Source organism: Hemiscyllium ocellatum, chromosome 1 (assembly GCF_020745735.1).
Source record: "Hemiscyllium ocellatum isolate sHemOce1 chromosome 1, sHemOce1.pat.X.cur, whole genome shotgun sequence".
NCBI lineage: Eukaryota > Metazoa > Chordata > Chondrichthyes > Orectolobiformes > Hemiscylliidae > Hemiscyllium > Hemiscyllium ocellatum.
This window is the reverse complement of record NC_083401.1, coordinates 151,299,286-151,322,888: the sequence shown is the minus strand read 5'-3', so window position 1 is coordinate 151,322,888 and position 23,603 is coordinate 151,299,286. Positions and strand designations below refer to the sequence as shown.

General features: G+C 42.8%; 1 protein-coding gene across 2 annotated transcripts in view; it reads left to right on the top strand.

Moving 5' to 3' along the window:
• The window catches only part of LOC132820599 (testican-3-like), a 525,001-nt gene that overhangs the window by 453,918 nt on the left and 47,480 nt on the right, over positions 1-23,603 (top strand). Inside the window, exon 7 of one of the 2 annotated variants that reach the window (XM_060832813.1) lies at positions 10,223-10,348. In XM_060832813.1, the coding sequence (XP_060688796.1) occupies positions 10,223-10,348 (126 nt within the window). Of the gene's footprint in view, positions 1-10,219; positions 10,349-23,603 lie in introns of both variants that reach the window. The other variant, XM_060832807.1, reaches the window with a different exon arrangement.

The window sequence follows — 23,603 nt, the reverse complement described above, 5'->3', positions numbered from 1 at the left end:
CAGTTTACCCTCGTACCTCATTTTTTTCTCTGCATATTTCCTTCATAGTAATCCTCTGTTGTTCTTTAAAACTTCCCAGTCCTCCGTTTTCCCACTTATCTTTGCTATGTTATACCTTTTCTCTTTTAACTTTATATGTTTCTTAACTTCCCTTGTCAGCCATGGCCACCCCTGCCTCCTCCTCGGATCTTTCTTCCTTTTTGGAATGAACTAACCCTGCATCTTCTGCATTATACACAGAAATATCTGCTATTGTTCCTGCACTGTCATCCCTGCTAAGGTATTGCACCATTGAATTTTGGCCAGCTCCTCCCTCATAGCTCCATAGTTCCCTTTATTCAACCGAAATATTGTCACTTCCGATTGTACCCTCTCCCTTTCAAATTGCAGATTGAAGCTTATTGTATTATGGTCACTACTTCCCAATGGCTCCTTCACTTCGAGGTATTGTGTGGCATGTCACTGATACTTAATTGTTTCACCAAATAGTTCAGCGGACCACAATTCCTCTTCTATCTGCCAGCCCAGTTTTCACAATTAAACTAGTCCCATTTGCCTGTGTTTGGTCCATATATTCCCATACCTATGCACTTGTCTAAATGTTTCTGAAATGACAAAATAGTATTCGCTTCCACCACTACCTCTGGCAACCTGTTTCAGACACTCTCACCGCTCTCTGTGTTTACAAAACTGCCTCTCTGGTATCTCTCACCTCTCACCTTAAACCTATGTCCTCTAGTTTTTGACTTCCGTAACATGGGGAAATGCTGTTATAACTTGGTGTAGCCCTGGACTACCTTTTATCCATGGTGAAACTCCCCTTTGTTCATGCTCATACAAGCTCAATCTTTGGATTGGCCTTTTTAAGGCTCCAGTTAAGATTGTGTTATGTGTTCTACACCAGACCTGAAACCATACGTTTGATGCTAAATCTGAAAGTAATATAAGAGCTAGGTAGCTGCTGGCAAATGTGATCTCCAGGGCACCTTCTCCAGGGCACTTTGAGATTGGAAATAAATGCTAGCCTAGCCAATGCCACCCACATCGAATGAGTGTACTTTTAAAGTGCTGAAAATTCTGAATAGGTCAGACTGCCTGTATGGTGAGATAAACAGAACTATCATTTCACATTTCAATCTCTTATCCATTATGTGGCTTGCACACCAGCTGTGCTTAAATGATGACTATGTTGGATTTCCTGGGCAACAGCAGAAAGATACTGATGCAGTTTCCGAAAGTGACAGCTACACTTCTTTTCCTGCTAGCATGATATTTGAAAATGCCTAATTTTTTTTCTGTTCTTTGTGCAGCAATGTAACAGGGAAAACTTATGCACAAGCAGAAAGCAACCAGGTCTGTGCCAGGTCAAGTCCTTTTGAATTCTGGGAGTCCAGCATCATAGTTGAATTAAGAAGAAAGCAACAATTAAACATTCAGACCAGTGCGACAGGCAATGATGTAATGGCAAAGAACAAAAGTGGCCAAAAAAAACACAATTGAGGGATAATACCATCAGAAGGTCAATTAAATTGTTTAATGCTCTTTCTAGTTGCTGTGCATCTGCAGAAGTGTTCCTAGCCCCAGCCTTGAAAAGTACTTGAGAGCTGGTCTAGTGCCAAGGATTTAACTTAATTCTGATAGAGCCAAGGAAATGCCTTAAATGAGTAATATAAGAAGGCTTGTGCCATGCAGCACTGCAAGTTTTCTGCATCTTCAGCGTACCTCATCAGAAAGCCCATAGCTCCCACAAATCAAAATTACAGGTAAACATTCCAGTTTTGAGCTATGTTCATTGAATGTGTGCCTATGCTACCAGTAAATACAAGTAGCTTTTCTTGTCCTTGTTTCCCACATCCTGTTTCCTATTTTAACAAAATAATCAGTCAATGTGTTCTAAATAAGTTAACAAATGAGTGAATAGCCAGTAAAAAAAACCTGCATCTTGACTATTAACCAGTTCATTAATAAAATGCAGTGGAATTTCAACTACTGGATTTCAAAACTTGATAAATCCTCTGCCTACCCAATACCTTTTAAATCAGATAACATTTTCAAGAAATGAGTCTTTTGGATTTTTTTTACAGGTTTTACTAAACATTGCATACAGATACAGATACAAACGGGCATCTAATGACAATGCGAAGTAGAAACAGCATTAGGTTTTTAAAGTGTTGTATTTTTCTATTCTCCAGTTCTGTTGTCAGAAAGTCCAGAAGTCTAAGACAATACACTTTTCTGTTATTGCACTGGGTTTCCATGTATCGTGAGAGTAAGAGCAGTTTTTCTAAATTGGAAGTCCTCTGACTGTACATGCCATTCAGTCCAGCTAATTTATTGTATTCATTAACAGAAGCGTCCAACTTAATTTCACAGAAGTGCAGAGAATTGAATCTTTAGGTTGTGTACATTTTTCATTTGGTTAGAATCCTTGGTACTGCTCCACACTATGATATTGGTTATGATATGTCTTTGTTTATTCACCGTTCTATAATTTTTTTAATCCAGTTTTTAAATATCGGCAGTTTTGTCTCAGTTTTCAATTTATGGTAGTTTTGAATGCACCTTGATCCTAGTTAGGCTTTTAGTTACATCTTGATAGCAGTTCCTCATACTTTGAACTGAACCATAAAACATGGTTTGCTCAGTGTGAAGCATTATTTCAATATTGTGCATCATCCTTGTGCATGTGGCAGTGTATTGGAGCAAAGTGAAATTTGATTTTCCATGGACTACATGATTGTTTCATCTTCACTATTCAACTATAAACACTGCTGAGCTGATTACATTGAAAATCAAAGGAAAATTACTGGTATTACTCACTTTGTTTATGAAAGCAAAATTGAATAGAATTTTGATGGATAATTTCGCAATAATCAGGATGTATGTGACAAAATGCAGATGCGCAGCACCATTTATTATGAGCAGCAAGAATGTTGTTCGAAATCTAAATGGCATTTGAACACAATGGTGTGAGTTTTGCTGGATGCAGTTTTGGTTCCAGAAAGGAACTTTGAGCATGCACTAAGAATATATAGAGTAGGCAGGGATTGTTGTGCATGTAATGCTATTTTGATTCAAGCATTGCTAATTTGGAGCTCAGTGCTTCAATTAACCTTAAATTTAGTAGCAAGGGAGGACCTAACCATCACTATTTGAAGATCATCAAATAGTTTAATTTCAGATTGATCAATTTCAACTGAATTTTGCTATGAATGTACAAGTGTTTGCTGCTTACTATACTGTTTTAAAGTTGTAATGGCATAGCCGGTGTCAAATAATTTTTCACTGACTTTCTCAGCAACTTGCTCCCTTTAGACTTGAAGTCACCAGCAGATATTTACCTTGGAATACGGTAAGACGTGGAGAATGAGCTGAGGTCATAGAATCATAGACTCCTTACAGCGTTAAAGCAGGCCATTCAGCCCATTTAATCCTCACCGATCTTCCAAAGAGTGTCCAACTCAGACACCATCCCCACCACCACCACCATCCCAGGAGCCCCGCATTTACCGTGGCCAATCCATTTAGCCTGCACATCTTTGACTGCAGGAGGTAACTGGTGTACCCAGAAGAAACCCATGCAGACACGGAGAGAATGTGCAAACTCCACACATTCAATCGCTTGAGGGTAGAATCAAACCCTGGCACTGTGAGGCAGCAGTGCTAACCATGGACCCACCATGCTGACCAAGTGAAGTCAGAGTAAGGAAAAATAGGAATGTGGAAAAGGACAGGTTTCTAAGCCAGAGGTTGTATATGAGGGTTTCAGCATTATTGATGAAAACCAATAAGGGAGGATTATGCTGGGATCACTGGGACTACAAGGTTGAGCTCAATTCGAAAGCACAGAGTTTGCCATGGCTCAATGTTTCCCAGTGGCAGCCAATTAAGGAGCGATCTCAGGAAGCGCCATCCAATCTATAATGGCAAAGAGCCGAGGGAACCCAGAGGCCCAATCAAATGATCCTGAGTAATTTTGGACCTGCAGCTTCCTCAAAATCCATACAAGCTGCTGAAGCAGCTAGGAGAACAGAGAGGGCCTCAAAAAAGAGGTTCAGTCAGCTTTCTACTTTGAAGCTTTCAATGAAAAGGCCAAAGGCTCATACAGCTAACAGTTTAGAGGGAAATCTCTTTCACAGGCCTATTCATAAATGTAGTTATGGCCTTTTATTCACATAACTTTACTATTGAGGCGCAAAACCACCTGTCTATAATGGTTACTTCCCCACCACTGCGAATCCACCACAACTGATTTGGTAGCATTAAGATATTGGGGTAGGGTGCACTTCTCTGTCATGAAAACAGGATTGTTGGCTCAAACTACTCCTAAGTTGGACCTTTGTTGGACTAAGAGGCATCTTACTTTAGTGAATGCAGCAGCTGGTTTGTTTCCTAGCCTGCCCCAGGAGAATCGTCAAGAGGTACCAATACTTTGAGTAACCGACCCAGTGGAGCAGTTTATTATTTTTCCTATAGCCTTTTCCCCACCCTCACACAGATAACTCCATCTCAACGGATTCAGGAAGATTCTGTCCAAACCTTAAGTTGTCTGTGCTTCAGTAAGGACATTCTGCGTGAAGTACATCATCTTCCGCAGCCTCACTGTAACCCAAGAACCAGGCATGGATTCATTCTTTGTGGCTGTAAAGATGACTATGGTGATCCACCTCCACTGTATCTGCTCCCAGAAGGAGCAGTTCCACTACAGAACACACCAGATGGCCTCCTCCTTTAAAGACTGCAATTTCCCTTCCTACATGGCTGAGATGCCCTCCAATTCATCTCATCCACATCCCGCACATCCGCCCTCAGATCCAACCCTTCAACTGCAATAAGGACAGAGCTCCCCCAGTCCTCACCCTACCAACCCCACCCTGCCAACCTCAGCATGAAGCACATCATCCACCGACATTTCCACCATCTCCAAACAGACCTAACCACCAGGGATATACTTCCCTCCCCATCCCTTTCTGCTTTCTGCAAAGACTGTTTCCTCCATGACTAACTGATCAGGTCTACGTCCCCCAACAACCCACCCTCCCCTCCTGGCACCCTTCCCTGCCACTGCATGAATTGCAAACCCTGCACCCACACCTCCTCCCTCACTTCCATCCAAGGGCCCAAAGGAGCCTTCCACGTCCATCAAGGTTTCACCTGCACATCCACCAATGTCATTTATTGTATCTGTTGCTCCCAATGCGGTCTCTTCTACATTAAGGAGGCTAGATGCCTCCTCGCAGAGCGCTTTAGGGAATATCTCCAGGACACCCGCACCAATCAACCCCAGCAACCCATGGCCCAACATTTCAACTCCCCCTCTCACTCTGCCGAGGATGTGCAAGTCCTGGGCCTCCTCCACCGCCACTCCCTTACCACCGGAGGAAGAACGCCTCATCTTCCACCTCAGAACACGTCAACCCCAGGGCATCAATGTGGACTTAACCAGTTTCCTCATTTCCCCTTCCCCCACCTTACCCCAGTTCCAACCTTCCAGCTCAGCACCATCCTCATGACCTGTCCTAACTGCCAATCCTCCTTCCCACCTATCTGCTCCACCCTCCTCTCTGACCTATCACCTTCATCCACACCTCTATCCACCTATTGTACTCTTTGCTACCTTCTCCCCAGCCCTACACCCCCTCCCATTTATCTCTTCACCCTGATGAAGGGCTTTTGTCCAAAACGTCGATTTTCCTACTCCTCAGATGCTGCCTGACCTGCTGTGCTTTTCCAGCACCACTCTAATCTAGACTCTGATCTCCAGTATCTGCAGTCCTCACTTTCACTCACCTGATATATTTTAGCCACTGGGTACCTTTCCTGATTAGAGCTAGAGATGCATACAATATCTGGCAATTTACCATTTAACTCCAATACATATTTGAGGTTACTGTATTCCCTGTATTCAAAGAGAGCTGGCTGTGTTTTATTCTATGCTTTAATCTAATATTTATACTGGCATAATTCAGTGCTGCTCCTTCATATCCCAAAGTTTTAGGCATCTACTTATAAACTCTATGAAACTATTGGCCTCCCCACTCTCCAGTGTAGTATCAAAGATATCTCTCTTTACATGTTATTAATCTTATGTCTCCTCCCAATCTCTCTCACTGATGTCAGAGTCACATCATCAGTTACATTATTATCATTTCCGTACTCCATTGTGCTACACCATGCTGCCTTGTCAAAAGAGAGCAGAGTGAGTAGGTTGCTTCATGCGAATTGCAGGTTTCCCCATTTTACAGTTGGACAGTTTACTTTTCTTTCTTTCACTGACTACTACTGCATCCACTTCACTATCATGCAAAATAAAAGCCACCACAAAATAAACACACCAATCCACATTTAAAAGTTAAGGCATGCCAGTTTGTGTCCAGATCTTAACTAATCATTCACATGCATTCCTTTAGTATCGATCTTGTGTGTGACTTTGGCTGGTATTGCTGCAAGGTGGTTGTCTGCAGATGGCCATGGAGGTCAGCCTTGAACAGCTGTGGTCCAAGAATGTCCGATTACCGACTGTACCATCTTGGCATGGGCAGCACCAGCCTCGGTCCAAATATAGCCAGATCAAAATAATTTTACCTTGTTGCAGATTCCTTTTGAGATTTTGTAGAGGGCTCTTTTCAATTTTCAGATGCTACTTTTGGTTTTTAGGCACCACTTTTTCATTCTAACTAACCCATTTATGAGGTGTTGCTGTCACTTAGAACAATACTTTCTGTATTTGTGTTGACCTTTGGGGTATTTAGATACTCGTACAAATCAGAATTAGAATCATTCTTCAATGTCCTCAAACGCCAAAGAAAAAGCAAAGAACTGCAGATGCTAGACATCTGAAACAAAGACAGAAATTGCTGGAGAAACTCGGCAGGTCTGGCAGCATCTGTGAAGAGAAAGCAGAGTCAACATTTCAGGGCCAGAAGAAGGTTCATTGAACCTAAAATGTTGGCTGTACTTTCTCTCTGAAGATGCTGCCAGACCTGCTGAGTTTCTCTAGCAATTTCTGTTTTTGTTAATAATCATCACTGTTGTATTAAACTTAAAGTCACAGCACACAAAGTAAACATTATTTCTCAAATATCGCAGCACTCAAATTTATATGCTAACAGACATATGTTAACAAAAATCTCTTTTAAAAATAACTGACCCACTTCTATGCACAAAAAAAACATTACCATAAACACACAGACTTGCACAGGTTACCACAAATGCATCTCCATCGCACTTATACAAAGCTGGAGCATTTTAACAAGGCAGATACAATCCTATTTATGGCATCTTGGATCTCAGTTGTAGAATTAAATTTAATAACTGACAGTTTTCAATCCGATCCACTACAAACTTTCTAAGCAGCTAGCTCATGAACTTGGACAATCTTAAACTTGACATTCCACGTTCATTTCCAAGAATCCATCACCCTGGTGATTTGAAAGTTAGCCTTTAACTGGTTTAAAACCATTCTTTCTTATGTTGTAGCCTTCCTTCCCATCCTGATTCATGCATCTTCCTCTTCCCCACATCCCACAGGCAGCTTCCTGCTCACACCCTTACTCCCCTTTGCAGACCTTTCTCCCTTCACCATACCTCCTCACTTTCATACTTCTAGTAGCCCCCTTCTTTCACTCTCACCTTTTGCACTTGCCTCCTCCTCCTCCCCCCGCCCATGCTTATCTTTCAGCCTGCTACCCCTAAAGCCTCTCTCAGCCTCTTTCCTAAACCCACAACCATCTCTCAGAATCTCACACCACCATCCCCACAAAGCCACCTATTCATCCAACTGTCCTGAAATCCCTTCTCCTCCCTCCCTGCCCTGGCCAACACCTTTGCCCTGGCCAAAGACACCCCTTACTGCCACTTCAAACTCATGAGATTATTGTCAAAGCTGCAGCCATCAAGACTAAGTGAAAAGTTTTCATTACAATCCTGATTTGTGCTTTCTAGTTGGTGGACAAGTTTTGGAGAGTCAGAGATGAGTTACTGACTGCAAGACTCCTAGCATCTGATCTGCTGTTTAGTCCCATGTTGACTCTGCTTTCTCACCATAGATGCTTCCAGACCTGCTGAGTCTCTCCAGCAATTTCTGTCTTTGTTTCAGATGTCCAGCATCTGCAGTTCTTTGTTTTTTGTTTGGATTTTGATTTTTGAGGACATTGAAGAATGATTTTAATTCTGTTTCTTGTTAGTGGTGATCCACGAATGTTGGTAGTGGAGGATTCAGTAATGTTAATTCCTTTGAATTTCACGAGGTTAGGTTTGCTCTTGTTGAAGATTAGTCATTATCTGGCACTGGTGTGGCATAAATATAACTATTATCTTTATTCAGTTTCCATTGTTAGTGTGGTTGCTTCAGTTCTCCAGTGCTTTTCTGGGATTCGCAGCTTTCGATAGATGCAGTGTAGTGGGCTTTATCCATTGCAGAGAAAGTTGGTTCCAACCCCTCTTGGGTTCAGTTGGAGATGTTGGCAAAATTATCCATGACTTATTTTCTTTGGATAACACATGACTTATTTAATGTAGATACTTACTGTGGGAAAAGGCTGGTTTGCTTAGTTAAATCTCCAATAATTGGTTTGATTAGTGATTTTGTTACTGTGTCCTAATTCATTGTGCCCCAAGTAGGATTACTACTAAAAGAATTATACTGCTAAAACAGTAACAAGGTGACAGTGTTTCCTCACGCAGGATGATCCTGGCTCACATCTTTAAATCTGATTACAACTCTTTGTATAAACCCTATTAGTGTCTTCCACTGCTACGTACGAAGGGTGCTGAGTTATATTCATTCAAAGGGAATGACAAATAGACTCATGGCTTCTTCCAGATAGCAGGGTATTAGAGGTAGACTACTACAGGTCTGTAATGGAATACCAGCTGTAGTGGAAAACCCAGATTCCGGATCATCTTTTTCTCGAGCAGTCATATACTAAAATCACCAAATCATCTTCTGTATTGTTTTCAAATAAGCATTACCAAAGAAACTGGTTATTTCAGAAAGAAAAAACACTCCACCTTCAGTTGGGCGTTGTTAATGAACTTGGGTGATGAAATTTCTGTTAAGCAAGGCTGGGTTACACATGAACAGAGATGAGGAATGCATAAGAGAATATTACTTGGATGAAAAGAACATCCACATCTAAGAGAAATGAAGAAAATCTGCAGTAAAAGATGAACAACATATCTATTTTTTTTCTGAAAATCTTTAATCAGGGGTTCTGTACCCTCAACCCCTGATCCTAACTAATGATCTTATAATCTTAACTAGCATCTCTGTGCATTAGTGAAGGAGTGTTACGTTATTGAAGGTATACTCCTCCAGGTGAGTTTTCAAATTAAGGTTTTCATTAAGTATTTGTTATGCAGTGTGAGCATGAAATATTCCAGAGGACTCTTTATGGGACTTTACTGGCCAGTTTGTCTGCATTCAGCAATTATTTGCCATCAAAATAATTCACCTGTGGAGTGTTTGGGACAGCCTTGATGATTAACCAATGCAAATCCTGCCTTTATATTATACCTTTGTTCACAGTACAACTTCAGCTTACCATGAACAATGTCAGTGTCAAAAAGTGTGGTGCTGGAGATCCTGCACCACACTCATCTCCAGCATCTTCAGTCCTCTCTTTCTCCCATGAACAATGTCACTCAAAATCTTCAGTTATGTTAGTGCAGTATTATGTTGTCTCAGCAGTGTTTCAGTTTAGTATGAATATCTTTGCTATTACAAGAGTTTGAGTAGTATTCGTAATTGCTAAACTAGAAATACATTTGCACACCTGTAATGGTTGGTACTTCTAATGACCTCCCCTCTGCTTTTGAAATGGGCCACATGTCTTGTTTGGAGAGCACACGCGTACAAGAAAATTAAATGGTTTTATATTTAATTTGCCCCTACCCAGCAACTCGCAGCTGTAAGTCTCAGAGCTGCTTGAAGCTCAAGTCTTGTTAACTCTGTCAGTTCTCAAACAAAATCTCAGTGACCTCATCAATGTCAGAAGTACAAGAAGAAAACTTAAACTAACCCATTTTTATCTTCAGTTCATCTGATTATGATGTCGTGAAGCATATTGTAAACATAGTTGCACCCTTCTCCTGGGAGGATGAACAGTGCTGGATGGTTTGAACTTGGAGCAACGTGAAAGAACAAAGCAAATCATGATCATTTGACATGTTTAAGTTGTTTGCTCACATTTTAATAACCAATCTCATGTTTTATCAGCAGAATGCGGTGACAGGGAGTTCAGGGAAGTTGTGTCAAGACTTAAGGACTGGTTCAAAGTACTCCACGAAAATGGTAATCGCAACAAAAAAGCTCATGGACTTCAGAGACAGGACAAGGACCGAATTAGTGAGTGTTTTGTGTTACTCATTGAACGTTCACTTTTCTCAAAACTGGGAAACAAAACTGTGATAATTAGAAGTATGGCACTTCCCACAATGTCAGATGAGCATTTTATTTTTGAATAAATTAACTTGTAACAATGTCCACCTCCTCCAACTTGTTAATACAATAATTTACATTTGTGAAACTGACACAGACAAACTCATACAAGCACATTCATTGGGCTATTTGATAGTTAATTTTTGGGCATGTATATCAAGCTCAGGCTCCTATTCCCTAGTTGTTGTCATCTTTCCCCAGTCACCAATCTCCATCTTTCCCATATGTGCTGTAAAGACTGTAATCCTTTATTTTTCTGTCTTTTTGTTTGTCACATGAAATGAGGAAAAAATAGTTTCAAACACCAAGAATTGTAGAAAGTATTACTGAACTTTAAAAGCAGATTACTGCACTTAATGTAAGTGATACATTCAAGCAATGGAGGAGCTTTAGCTGTACATGATCTGAAATCAGGGAGGTACGACTGGCAACAAATAGTGGATGGTGCTGTGGAGTTGTGACTAGCTGTCAATGACAATAGCCTTCTTTCTATAAACAAATGTGATTGGCTTACCGGTAGCTGAACAGCTTGTGAGTGTGAATATTGGGCAGAGACCTTCGACCTCTGGGAAGGAGGGAGCTGCCCTTTTCTCAGCAGTAAAAAGACACCTCAAGAATGCTGAATAATCTCCTCTCCTGGCTGCTTTTAACTTACAGGTTAGAGCCACACTAAGTGTGAGTCAGTCATTTTCTGCTTCCTACCAGCAAGTAAAAGTACCCAGAGAAGGAAGGTTGAGGATCAACAAATCCTGACAAGTCAAAAGAATCATCTCAGCAAAACCTGTGGATGGGGACAATCGAACTATCTTCCCAGTCTTTCCCTCTGCACACAGCACTCATTTTAATTTGTGAGAGTAGGGGTATTTTATAAGGGGATTGAAGCTATAAATCAACAATTCATAATTGTTTACCTGTGGCTAGAATCTATTCATTTGTAATGAGCTGTAATTCTTACTAAGTACAAAATTTGATCCATGCTTTCTGTCAACCTAAGTCTTCAAGGCAGTTAAGTTAGGGAATCTTGCATACTTTTATAGAATCTTTAATTTTTTTGACAACTTCAGGAATATGTGGCTTGATATCCAACATACAAGCCCAGTGATGTGAGACAATGCATATCTTAAATCTTCAACTGCTGAGTGAATTATAATTATATTTTAAAAAGTTAATGATTTTCAAGATCCTCCTCTTATGTCGAGGATTTTTTTTTTAGGAATCATTCTAAAGTCCTTAGTGGACATCATGCTGGCTCTCAGTAGGAAAACATTCTATTGTGGCCTTTAATATCAGCCATGGTTCAGTGTGAATACTCTCATCTACAAGTCAGAACATCATGGGTTCATGTCCTACTTTAGAGATTTAAATTTCTTTGGGGGGAGTCATAATGGCAAAAGAAGAAAGATGCCAACACAAAATAAAAGAAGCATTATTCTGCAACACAAAACGTCTGTACACTTGTAATTTTTAAAGAATAGAAAGAAAACATTTGAACGCACAGGCATTCCATTGACATCCTGTCTAAACTTCAGTTCCTCAAGAATAGAATTAATTTTTAATTCATAGTCAACAGATAACTGATAAAGAAAAAGGGCTATCAAAATTCTGCTCTGATGAAGACGTTAGCTTGCTCTCTCTCCACTGATGCTGCCTGACCCACTGTGATTTCCAGCATTTTTTTGTTTTCAGTTATATCAAAATTCTTATTGCTTGGGAAATGGAGGATGGAAAGAAAGACAGTCCTCTATTATTTTGAGTGTTGTCCATAAGCAATATGACAACATTTTTCAGAGTTTAGATAGTCAAATTAAAGCCTGAGTCAACATCATAATTCCTGACCTTGAGTCCATATCGTGCCACCAGTCCAGGTGTAGATATTGGCCAAAGTGTAGGCAGATATTAATGCAAAGGTACAGGATGTGATTTCAGTGATGCTAACTTAACTACAGAACTGGTAGAATTAGTCATTACATTTAACACCAATCAAATGCTTCAGAAATGTACTTCTGGACTGACCTAAAAATGATACTGCAATAAGGAGAACTCAACTTCAAAAAGATTGTAGATGCTGCTAATCTAATACAAGTGCTTGACTGTGCAACAACAATCTAATTTTCAACAAGGCTAGTAGTGTATCTAAATCTTGCATGAGATATGGATTGTCTCATTCACCAAAACAGCGGTCAGCATTTTGTGACATATGCAAACTACATTAAATCCAAGTCATAAACAAACTTTACCAACAGCAACATTGACTTTTTTCAATATTACGATCCTTCTAAACTTACCATTTTGTAAATACATACATAACAGCAAGGCCTCAGATCATGTCTTTTACAGATTGGTACACCTATTGCATTTGGTTCTAAAGTCCTTATAACAGCTCAGGTGGACTTCTCCAACATATAATGGGAAAATCTTACTCTAAATTTTAGAATACATGCATACCTAATAAGCAAGCTGTTGTTTACACTGATCACAAACTGTTGGAAATGATCTGTTGGAAACATCTCACATATGCACCTTCATGACTGCAACATCTAATTGTGTAGATCCAAGGCTACAATTTCACAGTACAATGCAAACCAGTCTCACAGATGACTAGTCCTGGTGCACTTAGCTGACTGCCAGGTACCACTTGGAACAAAGGTCCTCTAGATTTCTCTAGATTTACAGTGGGTGTCATTGAAACTAAGTTCAAAGATAGTCACAACATTGATCACCGTCAGTTTGGTCATGGTCAGGCAGAGATGATTCACCAAGCTCCTTTCGATGATGTCCAGCTGCAGTAACCCAGGAAGATCATCATCAGCACATGGCCACAGCGAGCTAGCAATCTCTAGGAATATAATTTTCAAAGGCAAACAAGTGGTTATTCCAAAATCTCTATACTGAGATATGCTTGACTATATATAGACGGGTCAAATTGGCACAGGGGAGAAAAAAAAACCAAGAGATTAGCATATAAGTCTATCCATTCAACCAGTATTCACAAAGGTATCAATTAACTCAAGAAGTCATGTGAAACCTCAACAATTGAAAGAATTTCATTTTCCACTCGCATTACTTGTGGAACGTGATTGCAGTTGATATTTTTCATGTCCAAAGTTAGTGCTGTACTGGTGACTAGCACTTTCAACATATCTCAAGTCAAAATAAAGATACCACTAACTTTGACACATTAACTGCTATATTAAATATGTTTACTGTTCCTCTACATATTTCAGAGGTGTACTTTCCAAGACACATGCAGGGAGTGGGATATTCACTCTATCACCTTGTCTCTTCGTTATCTTCCATCTAATGATCTTACACAGTTCTTAATAGTGAAGCTAATGATCGTTCTATGCAAGGTGACTGGCAAAGATGTTACATTTCTGTGATACTCCTCAAGGCAGTGGGTTGCCATCACTGGTAATTTATGTGTTTGAAAGACAGATCCACACTGTTGTCAAACAGCCAAATGCAGATAATATATTTTGAACGGAAGGGTTAGAAAATGATCAGTCAGTATTCAGATAGTTACCACCAATCTAAACTAGGAGAAAGCGATCAAGATTTTTATTCAAAAAGATGGATCCATGGAAAGACACTAAGATGATCTATATTCTATGTTTTGTGCAGCCATTGGCATTGTCACAAACAACAGTCAAATCCAATGGCAAAACAAATTACATATCCGTTTGTATAAGACCAACCATCCATCATATAAGACAATGAATCTAATACTTTGAGTATCACGCTAGACAAGCACCAGACATCATGACACATGACATTCATCATCCACACTGACATAAACATCTCAGAGTGAAGCTACACAGCCATGTTATGATAATTGTAGAAGGTCTGTATCTAGTCATATTTTGTACATCCACCAAAGTAGTTAAAGTGAATGTATTGTTATACATCTTGTATATATTTATCAGAACAAGTTTCATATTCTTCAAAGGAAAATGAAACATTTTGTAATTATGGAATGGTATCTTTAAGGCAGCTAGATTGCATCTTGATGTGATGCTCCAGTAAACAATTTTCTATCTTACTCTGTTCATTCAGTCTGTTTTCTGTTAGAAGCCAGTCTGTTAATCAATGAGTCAGCTAATCAGATTGTGTGCAAGACAATAATAAGCTCAATAAGAATGTAACTCAAACTTTTATTTAAGTCAGAGGTGTCATATTAGTGGAGGTAGTATGTTAATAAATTTTCAGATATCTGGCTCAACAAGAACCCAGAATTACATAAGCAAACATAGAGAAAACTAACGGCACATCAAATAGCTCTTAACAATTGTGTCTAATTCATTAAGGGCACAAATATAATTTGGATGAGCACTTTGAGAATATCCTCAATCAAGACTCACTCCTCAACGTGAGTGAGCTTCACTTCATTCCTCAGCATTCTGCCATCATCTCAGCACAACTCCTGCTTGACATGAGGTTGAGAAGACCATCCAGCAGCTGGGATGAAATGAGGACACTGTCCAGATGGAATCCCATCAATATACTAAATATGGAAGAGAAGTACTCTCTCATCTTCCTCATTTGGAAGGAGAGCAAGCTGGGAATTGCTGATATGTTTTAAAAGTGACCTCATTCAAGATGTGAGACAAGGCCATTGTGAGACAGAACAATACCCTTCCATATTTATTGCAATCACAGATAAGGTCAATGCAAGATCAATATTCAATCACCTACTCCCAATGGGAGAAAAGTCCTCCTGTATCCACAGCACAGATTGCATTCATCAAGAGGCACAGTGGAACTGTTTCTCTCAACAAAGCAAGTTTGAAAAAGACTGCAGTCTCTGTACAAGGTTTTCTTTGACCATGATCTTTCACTCTGTCACCTATGAGGGATTATGGAGTATCCTCCTCAATATTGACTGCATGTATTTGTCACCGTTCCTCTGCCTGCTGTGTGATGTTCATCTCCAATGGATCCACCACAAACCTAATACAAGTGTAAATTGAACTCAAGCAAAGCTGTGACATCACACCAATGCTGTTCTCCATTTTCCTCACCATTTTTTCATGAATCTACAGAATGAGCAGAAAACTGCTCATTCTACAACAATTTCAGTTCAGGAACAAAACCATCCCCACTTTTACCACCAAGTTGCAGAATGTAGATGGTACTTTTATAAGTACACATTCAGAGGCTGAGTTCCAAACCATTGTTAATGTTTTCATGGAAATGTATAATAAAATAAGCCTTACAGCTACACATCCAGAAGGCACAGGTCTCCTACCAGTCTGCTCTCATTAGTCTCGTTGATTATCAAGCTCCAAGTCAAGTCACTGGGCAACATGATTCAATCCTCATACCTCGGGATCCTCCTCTCAATGACAGCAGACATCAAAGCTGAAAAACTTTAAACTCAGCACCAAGCTCCTTGTCTACATAACTGAAGTGCTACCAGCCTTTCTGCATATCAAACACATAGGTTAGAAAGCTATAACTGAAGATGCTCTGAAAAATACTGCAAATCCATTGGCAGAACAGATGTTCAATTAGCACTGTCTTCTCTCAAGCCAGTGGCACCAGAGCCAGGCATTGGTTATAGCCAGTTAGCTGTTTTGGCCAGGCCACATCATCTGCATTTCAGATACACAATTCCCAAAGCAAGCTCTCTACTCTTCACTTTAGCTCTGTAATGGTTACCAGGAAGGCAGAGTAAATGTTTCAAGGATATCCTCAAAACCTGCCTGAAATAATGCTACATCCCCATTGACGCATCGTAAAATCCTGCCAAAAATGGCCAAACTTGGAAAAGCACCCCTTGGTCAGGTCCAACAAGTTCAGGCCTAGGCCAAGCTCTTGTGCCTCACTGGGGCAGTGCGTTGGGAATTAAATCTTCCAATTGCTGGAGTTGTCAGAAAAGATTATTTTTTAATACACAAAGTTTCCCAAATTACCTATCTTACAGACCCAGGTTGACAGAAAACTTGGACCAGATTTCTGTACTTAACAAAAATAAATATTTATTACAAGTAAATAGTCTCTAGCTAAATGTATATGATTAATATAACATTGCTAGTTAAAACTCTAACACTACATAAGGTCACTCTGTCTCACTTAGCAAAAGACATTCTTATTGGTAAAGTTTAAGATGAAGAGAGCAGTTCAGTATCTCCTGCTCACAAGATCTGCTGAAATGATTTTGTGCTGATCAGAACGCTGCTTCTTGATTTCTCGGTTTTCCTTATCTGGACATTTTCACTGGTTTGAAAGAAGCACATGGTGGCTAGTTCACTCTTATTAATTAAAAGTCAAAGCATAAAGGATCTGCTGCAGATAAAAATTAACTGGTTTAGCTTAGGTTTTTACTGCAGAGAGCAGAAAGAGCTGCTGAGTTGGTATAGGTCGGAATGCTTCTCACTATCTCGTTAACACCTCCAAGTTGTTTAGTCACCTGAGAACCAATCGCATATCTGATGTCAGGCGCAAGGCTTTTGTTATCAATCACTGGTCACTGGTCCACAGACCAGCCAGCTACTTTATGCGGCTAAATCTCCACTTAACCATACCCCTTGGCTACAGATTGTCTGCAAACTACACTTCAACTACTGCTTGAACAAACATCAGTTTAAATAACATTTAAAATGAGTGTCAAAAACTGCAGCAAGCATCAGTTTTTTAAAAGAGTTATTTTACACTTACACATGATGTGCTTTCCTTTCTCTCTAAAGTAAATGATGAGGCAGGTCGAGCCAGAGATAAGTCATGGTTCGGAGCATTGCATGATTTGACAGTACCCCTTCCATAGTTGAGCAAAGCTGCGTATCTACAAACAACTGATTAGAGAACCATTTTTAATGTGATTTCCACCAACAAAATGTGAAGTCCACCAAACAGTAAGAGGGTTCAATTTTTTAAATTTTAATTCTTTTTAATCCCATTTATATTAAAGCTGATGAAAGTAAAACTGTGTGTGTTTGTCATTGCAACAGGGAAATAGAATACTGATACCTTTAATATGCAATACAGAAGGGTTTTTTTTCCTTAACTTGGAATATGAGAATTTGAACAGTTGCATAGCCTCTTCCCAGTGAATCTTGACTATGTATTGTTGAGGACTATGCCTCTCATAATACATCCTATTTCTCTCTGCTCATGTTGCTACGAACTGCAAAACTTCTTCAATAAAAGAAGTATCCCTGTCTGCTACCTTGGAATTGTCAGCCTGTGTTTCAATTTTAACAAAATCTCACCTAAGGTCCTCTCCAAACCCCACACTCTGAGAGCTGTATAGGGTGTCATTAGAATTTTAAAGTGCTGTATCCACATTTTGAAGGCATTTATTCAAAAATTGCACTCCCCTCTTACCTCTGTAAGCTGGGAAAAGAGTGCTGACTGTGCAAGATTTTGTGTCTAACAAAATGGTAGTGTATAATCTACAGAGGTTTCCTCCTGTCTATAAAAAGTGTTCTTTCGCATGGATTGTGTACCAAGTGGTGCATTAATAACAAGAGCATTTATATGCCTACATTAACGTCACAAATCAAACATCTATCAGCTTCTCGTTATACATGTGTAGCAAGCCAAATTGTGCAAAGGTATTTTATCCAAATATCTGCCTGTAAGTAGAAAAAGTATGTGTACAGAATAGTTTGCAAATTAATCCCTGATACTTCTGCTACTTTGTTTGAAAGATAAATTTTGTAACTTAGTATTTTCTTAAAAAGTGATGTAAAGTCCCACTCTTTTTAACAAAATAATAAAATTAAATGTTTTTGAACAAGACTATATTTTTGTCCCTCTACCACTTTGATTTGGAGTCATAGAGTCATACAGCATGGAAACAGATCCTCCGATCCAACTCAGTCTTGCCAATCAGGTTTCCCAAACTAAACTTGTCCCATTTGCCTGCATTGGGTCCATATCCCTCTAAATCTTACCTGTTCATATACCTGTTCAAATGTCTTTTAAATGTTATAACTGTACTGCATCTACCACTTCCTCTGGCCATTCATTCCACATCCAAACTACCCTCCGTGTGAAAAATGAGGTCTGCAGATGCTGGAGATCACAGCTGCAAATGTGTTGCTGGTCAAAGCACAGCAGGTTAGGCAGCATCTCAGGAATAGAGAATTCGACGTTTCGAGCATAAGCCCTTCATCAGGAATAAGAGAGAGAGAGCCAAGCCGGCTGAGATAAAAGGTAGGGAGGAGGGACTAGGGGGAGGGGCGATGGAGGTGGGATAGGTGGAAGGAGGTCAAGGTGAGGGTGATAGGCCGGAGTGGGGTGGGGGCGGAGAGGTCAGGAAGAGGATTGCAGGTTAGGAGGGCGGTGCTGAGTTGAGGGAACCGACTGAGACAAGGTGGGGGGAGGGGAAATGAGGAAGCTGGAGAAATCTGAATTCATACCTTGTGGTTGGAGGGTTCCCAGGCGGAAGATGAGGCGCTCCTCCTCCAGCCGTCGTGTAGTTGTGTTCTGCCGGTGGAGGAGTCCAAGGACCTGCATGTCCTCGGTGGAGTGGGAGGGGGAGTTAAAGTGTTGAGCCACGGGGTGATTGGGTTGGTTGGTTCGGGCGGCCCAGAGGTGTTCTCTGAAGCGTTCCGCAAGTAAGCGGCCTGTCTCACCAATATAGAGGAGGCCACATCGGGTGCAGCGGATGCAATAGATGATGTGTGTGGAGGTACAGGTGAACTTGTGGCGGATATGGAAGGATCCCTTGGGGCCTTGGAGGGAAGTGAGTGTGGAGGTGTGGGCGCAAGTTTTACATTTCCTGCGGTTGCAGGGGAAGGTGCCGGGGGTGGAGGTTGGGTTGGTGGGGGGTGTGGATCTGACAAGGGAGTCACGAAGGGAGTGGTCCTTGCGGAACGCTGATAGGGGAGGGGAGGGAAATATATCCTTGGTGGTGGGGTCCGTTTGGAGGTGGCGGAAATGGCGGCGGATAATACGTTGTATGCGCAGGTTGGTGGGGTGGTAGGTGAGAACCAGTGGGGTTCTGTCTTGGTGGCGGTTGGAGGAGCGGGGCTCAAGGGCGGAGGAGCGGGAAGTGGAGGAGATGCGGTGGAGGGCATCGTCGATCACGTCTGGGGGGAATCTGCGGTCCTTGAAGAAGGAGGCCATCTGGGTTGTGCGGTGTTGGAATTGGTCCTCCTGGGAGCAGATGCGGCGGAGACGAAGGAATTGGGAATATGGGATGGCGTTTTTACAGGGGGCAGGGTGGGAGGAGGTGTAGTCCAGGTAGCTGTGGGAGTCAGTCGGTTTATAATAGATGTCTGTGTTGAGTCGGTCGCCCGAGATAGAAATGGAAAGGTCTAGGAAGGGGAGGGAGGAGTCTGAGACAGTCCAGGTGAATTTCAGGTCGGGATGGAAGGTGTTAGTAAAGTTGATGAACTGTTCAACCTCCTCGTGGGAGCACGAGGCAGCGCCGATACAGTCATCGATGTAGCGGAGGAAAAGGTGGGGGGTGGTGCCAGTGTAGTTGCGGAAGAGTTCAACACGCGGCGAGATATTGAACAATTCTTCCGCCGCCTTCGCCTCCGTGCCTACTTTCACAACCAAGACTCCCGCCCACCCTCTGACGACCCCTTCTCCCGCCTCCAACACACCCATCCACCTGGACACCCCGTGCAGGCCTCCTACCCGCCCTCGACCTCTTTATAGCCAACTGCCGCCGTGACATCAACCGACTCAACCTGTCCACCCCTCTCACCCACTCCAACCTCTCACCCTCAGAACGTGCAGCCCTCCACTCCCTCCGCTCCAATCCCAACCTCACCATCAAACCCGCAGACAAGGGAGGCGCGGTGGTAGTTTGGCGCACTGACCTGTACACCGCTGAAGCCAAACGCCAGCTCGCGGACGCCTCCTCTTATCGCCCCCTTGACCACGACCCCACCTCCCACCACCAAACCATCATCTCCCAGACCATCCAGGACCTCATCACCTCAGGGGATCTCCCATCCACCGCCTCCAACCTCATAGTCCCACAACCCCGCACCGCCCGTTTCTACCTCCTGCCCAAAATCCACAAACCTGCCTGCCCCGGCCGACCCATTGTCTCAGCCTGCTCCTGCCCCACCGAACTCATCTCCCAATACCTCGACACGGTCCTGTCCCCTTTAGTCCAAGAACTCCCCACCTACGTTCGGGACACCACCCACGCCCTCCACCTCCTCCAGGATTTTCGCTTCCCCGGTCCCCAACGCCTTATTTTCACTATGGACATCCAGTCCCTGTACACCTCCATCCCCCATCACGAAGGACTCAAAGCCCTCCGCTTCTTCCTTTCCCGCCGCACTAACCAGTACCCTTCCACTGACACCCTCCTTCGACTGACTGAACTGGTCCTCACCCTGAATAACTTCTCTTTTCAATCCTCCCACTTCCTCCAAACTAAAGGAGTTGCCATGGGCACCCGCATGGGCCCCAGCTATGCCTGCCTCTTCGTAGGATATGTGGAACAGTCCATCTTCCGCAACTACACTGGCACCACCCCCCACCTTTTCCTCCGCTACATCGATGACTGTATCGGCGCTGCCTCGTGCTCCCACGAGGAGGTTGAACAGTTCATCAACTTTACTAACACCTTCCATCCCGACCTGAAATTCACCTGGATTGTCTCAGACTCCTCCCTCCCCTTCCTAGACCTTTCCATTTCTATCTCGGGCGACCGACTCAACACAGACATCTATTATAAACCGACTGACTCCCACAGCTACCTGGACTACACCTCCTCCCACCCTGCCCCCTGTAAAAACGCCATCCCATATTCCCAATTCCTTCGTCTCCGCCGCATCTGCTCCCAGGAGGACCAATTCCAACACCGCACAACCCAGATGGCCTCCTTCTTCAAGGACCGCAGATTCCCCCCAGACGTGATCGACGATGCCCTCCACCGCATCTCCTCCACTTCCCGCTCCTCCGCCCTTGAGCCCCGCTCCTCCAACCGCCACCAAGACAGAACCCCACTGGTTCTCACCTACCACCCCACCAACCTGCGCATACAACGTATTATCCGCCGCCATTTCCGCCACCTCCAAACGGACCCCACCACCAAGGATATATTTCCCTCCCCTCCCCTATCAGCGTTCCGCAAGGACCACTCCCTTCGTGACTCCCTTGTCAGATCCACACCCCCCACCAACCCAACCTCCACCCCCGGCACCTTCCCCTGCAACCGCAGGAAATGTAAAACTTGCGCCCACACCTCCACACTCACTTCCCTCCAAGGCCCCAAGGGATCCTTCCATATCCGCCACAAGTTCACCTGTACCTCCACACACATCATCTATTGCATCCGCTGCACCCGATGTGGCCTCCTCTATATTGGTGAGACAGGCCGCTTACTTGCGGAACGCTTCAGAGAACACCTCTGGGCCGCCCGAACCAACCAACCCAATCACCCCGTGGCTCAACACTTTAACTCCCCCTCCCACTCCACCGAGGACATGCAGGTCCTTGGACTCCTCCACCGGCAGAACACAACTACACGACGGCTGGAGGAGGAGCGCCTCATCTTCCGCCTGGGAACCCTCCAACCACAAGGTATGAATTCAGATTTCTCCAGCTTCCTCATTTCCCCTCCCCCCACCTTGTCTCAGTCGGTTCCCTCAACTCAGCACCGCCCTCCTAACCTGCAATCCTCTTCCTGACCTCTCCGCCCCCACCCCACTCCGGCCTATCACCCTCACCTTGACCTCCTTCCACCTATCCCACCTCCATCGCCCCTCCCCCTAGTCCCTCCTCCCTACCTTTTATCTCAGCCGGCTTGGCTCTCTCTCTCTTATTCCTGATGAAGGGCTTATGCTCGAAACGTCGAATTCTCTATTCCTGAGATGCTGCCTAACCTGCTGTGCTTTGACCAGCAACACATTTGCAGCTACCCTCCGTGTGAAAAAGTTGTCCCTTCAGGTCCCTTTTAAATCTTTCTGCTCTCACCTTAAAATTATACACTCTCCTTATAACTCAAACCCTTCAGTCCTGATAACATAGTTGTAAATATTTTTTTCTGCACCCTCTCCAATTGAATAGTATCCTTCATGGAGCAGGGTGACCAGAATTGTACACAATACTTCAAAAGTGGCCTTACCAACATTCTGTATAGCCGCAACATGATGTCCCAACTCCTTTGCTCAGTGCTCTGACCAATGAAGGAAAACATGCCAATTGCCTCCTTCACCACCCTATTTATCTGTGTGGCCCATAAGTTGTGATTAAAAAGACCGTCAAACTGACTGAGTGACCTAAAACCAAAAAAAGTACTGGTGATCACAATGGGTCAGACAGCTTGTATGGAGAGAAAACAGGTTAAGTCCAGATGATTCTTCATCACAAGTGTGGAGGGGGCTGCATTTATGCAATAGTGGAGATTGAGTTGGAGGTTGGTGGTAGGGTGCCGTGCTGAGCTCCAACACTTTGTAGCCTGTGGTTTTGTTCCTGCACCATTCTTTGGTTCTGCAAACTAAACCGAGGAGATAGTCCCACCCAATTTCTTACTTTTATTGCAGAGCGGTGGGGTCCCCAAAATCAGTGCAGAGGCTGCAAGGTAACAGGTGGGGACTGGGCCAAAGGCACCAGCACTGGATCAAGTTTTTTTTTAAGGAAAACATGATCAAGTCCAAAACGGCTACCCACCTTCACACCACCCACACTTCCATCCCATCCTTGCCAATCCATGCCCAAATCCCATTCCCATAACCCCTGTTTCCCCATGTGTTTCTACTATTTGGTTTTAAGCTCTGGACTTGGTCCAGTTCACAGCTAGTTACATTTTGACACAATAGCAGCACTGACTTCCAATTCTGGGAGTTGCAGCTGTGCTCAGGCTTCGTGCCGCATAACCGGGAAGAAAAAATTCAAGGAAGTGCTGTTTGTGACTCATTCTGCAGAACTTGTAGATTGCTTCGCACATCTGCATTCTGCAGTCAATGTCTGTTTAAGTAATTCTCGTTTTTTAATTCTTCCTGCCAAGTTTTGAAAGCTTCAAGTTTTCCAATGTCTGCCAGCATTTTGCTCACTTAACATGTCCAAGTTAATTTGAAACCTCCTTATGTCCTCTTCACAACATACATTTCTACTTGTCTTTGTATCATCCACAAATTTAGTGACCATGCCTTCACCTCCATCACCTGGGGTATTTTAAATCAAACTGTCCAGTTATAACACAGTTGTGGACCAGAACGTCTGGGTTCAAGTCCCACCTGCTTCAGAA